General features: G+C 67.0%; 1 protein-coding gene across 1 annotated transcript in view; it reads left to right on the top strand.

Moving 5' to 3' along the window:
* Positions 1-902, top strand: part of EMIHUDRAFT_207950 (hypothetical protein) — a gene marked incomplete at both ends in the record, with an annotated part of 5,164 nt that extends 4,262 nt beyond the window's left edge. Inside the window, one exon of the mRNA XM_005773296.1 lies at positions 51-902. Coding sequence (XP_005773353.1) covers positions 51-902 — 852 coding nt within the window. The remainder of the gene's footprint in view (positions 1-50) is intronic.
* Between the last annotated feature and the right edge of the window lie 1,076 nt (positions 903-1,978).

Below are 1,978 nucleotides of genomic sequence, written 5' to 3'. Positions count from 1 at the left end.
CGCGCAAGACTGCAGTCAAGGCCAGAGCGGTTATCGCGGCTGTGTGCCAGGAAGAGGCGGGGGGCTCGGAGGCGGCGCCCTCGAGCCAAACCAAGCCGCCGCAGGAGCCGACTGGTGGCAGCACCGCAAGCCCCGACGCGATGGACATGGAGGTGGCGGAGGCCGCGCCGGACGGACTCCCCTCGGCTGAGCCGGCCGAGGGTGCGGACGCGGAGGTGGTGAACGTGCAGCTCGACCAGGCTGACAGCGCCGCGGCAGCCGACATCGACATGGAGGTGGCGGAGGACGCGCCGGCCGAGGACGCGCAGGCCGGGCTCCCCTCGGCTGAGCCGGCCGAGGGTGCGGGTGTCGATTGGCAGCCCCGCCCAAACCGCGGGAACGTACTCGCTGCTGCTGTCATGGGGCGTGCTTACGAGGAGATGAGGCGTGGGCAGCACACCCAGGCGCGGCAGAGTATCCAGCTCGCCCTGACGCACGACGCGTGGCACCCGGATGCTCGCCGATTGGCCCGGGCCTTGCGAGGGCTCTTGGTACTGGTTCGCGAAAGCAAGTGCGAGGGCGCCCCGTCGCGGATCGGGATCCCGATGGACGGCTCGCCCGTCGCCGTCGGCCGCGGGGTCCGCATCGAGGGCGTGCCGTGGAACTGGACGTCGACCATCAGCCGCTCCCACGCGGAGCTACGCGTGGGAGCCTACTGGGATGTGGAGATCGCCGACGGCGGCTTCCATGCGGAGGACAGGTGCTCGCTGCACGGCATCACAGTGAATGGCGTGCGGGTGCCGGGTCGACCGCGCCGACCGGCCGACGGCCCCAAGCCGGCGCCGACCGTCGTCCCGGAGGGCGCCGTGGTCGAGTTCGGAGGGCTCGGCCACTGTGTCTACCGGCTCATGCGTGTGGAGTGAGCGCGCCGCAGGTGCTTACCCAGCGGGCGCGAGTGAGTGGCGCCTTGTGAGTGGCGCCTTGTGGGACTCGCTGTCGAATGTCCCAAGCCGAGCTTGCGGGTTGGACGATATTGCGAGGCGTCGTGCGAGCTGTGTCTCGAGACATCGCGAGAAATTCAGAGTGTACCTCGACGCTCGCAAGAGTCTACGACGCTCGGCGAGAGGGTCGAGTGTTGGTAGCGGTCCTGCGAGCCTCATCGCTAGAAAGGAGGAGAGCGCACTTGGAGCATTTGGAGTGCAGTCATTCAACACGCAAAATTTTCGTGTTTTCATCTTTTGCGGCAGTCGACGCCAGGCGAGTGGCTCCTCAGAGAGCTCCGAGCGCGCCGCCGGCCCGAGCCTCGCTCAGGAGGCTTATCTGCCGCCCACACTGGAGGCGGGTGAGCGTGATGCCGAGAGCGACGCCGCCACTGTCGACAGCTGTCGACCTTTTGTGCCACAGTCCGCGCAACAGCGGCGGCGCCGAACCGCCGCCACCGATCGACGAGCTGTCGACCTACAACGCCGAGGCGGACGCGTACAACGCCTCGGCGCCACCGGGCAAGACGGTGGCGCGGCAGCTCACCCGCCTCTCGGCCGAGCCCGTCCCCGAGGCCGTCCTCGTCGCCTTCAACGCCGAGGCGGACGCGCACAACGCCTCGGCGCCCAAGGACAAGACGGTGGCGCGGCCCGACGTCGAGGGAAGCTACACGGCCACACTGCTAAACCTGTGTCGCCGGCGTGCGGCGGCCTGCCTCCGGCGGTGTTTCTGAGGTGGACATTTTTTCGGTCACCGTGAGAGATAGCGTTCGAATTTTCACTCCGGAACTTCAACTCCTCTATCCGTCGTCTACACCGAACGCCAGCGTTTTCTTTGCACTTGGCGGCGTATGAGCTCACTAGCTAACAGCACACAGATTCTCTTTTTTGCAGGCACCGCGCAATCGGGCAGAGAAAAATACACATCGGTGGGGAGGGGTCAGGCTGCCCGTCGAGACCTCGAGAGCTCTCCGACACACAGAGCGCCGCCACGACATTCTTTTCCTCCCAACCTCGGG

This window comes from Emiliania huxleyi (assembly GCF_000372725.1).
Source record: "Emiliania huxleyi CCMP1516 unplaced genomic scaffold EMIHUscaffold_34, whole genome shotgun sequence".
Lineage (NCBI taxonomy): Eukaryota > Haptophyta > Isochrysidales > Noelaerhabdaceae > Emiliania > Emiliania huxleyi.
This window is presented reverse-complemented; position numbering and strand designations above follow the sequence as displayed.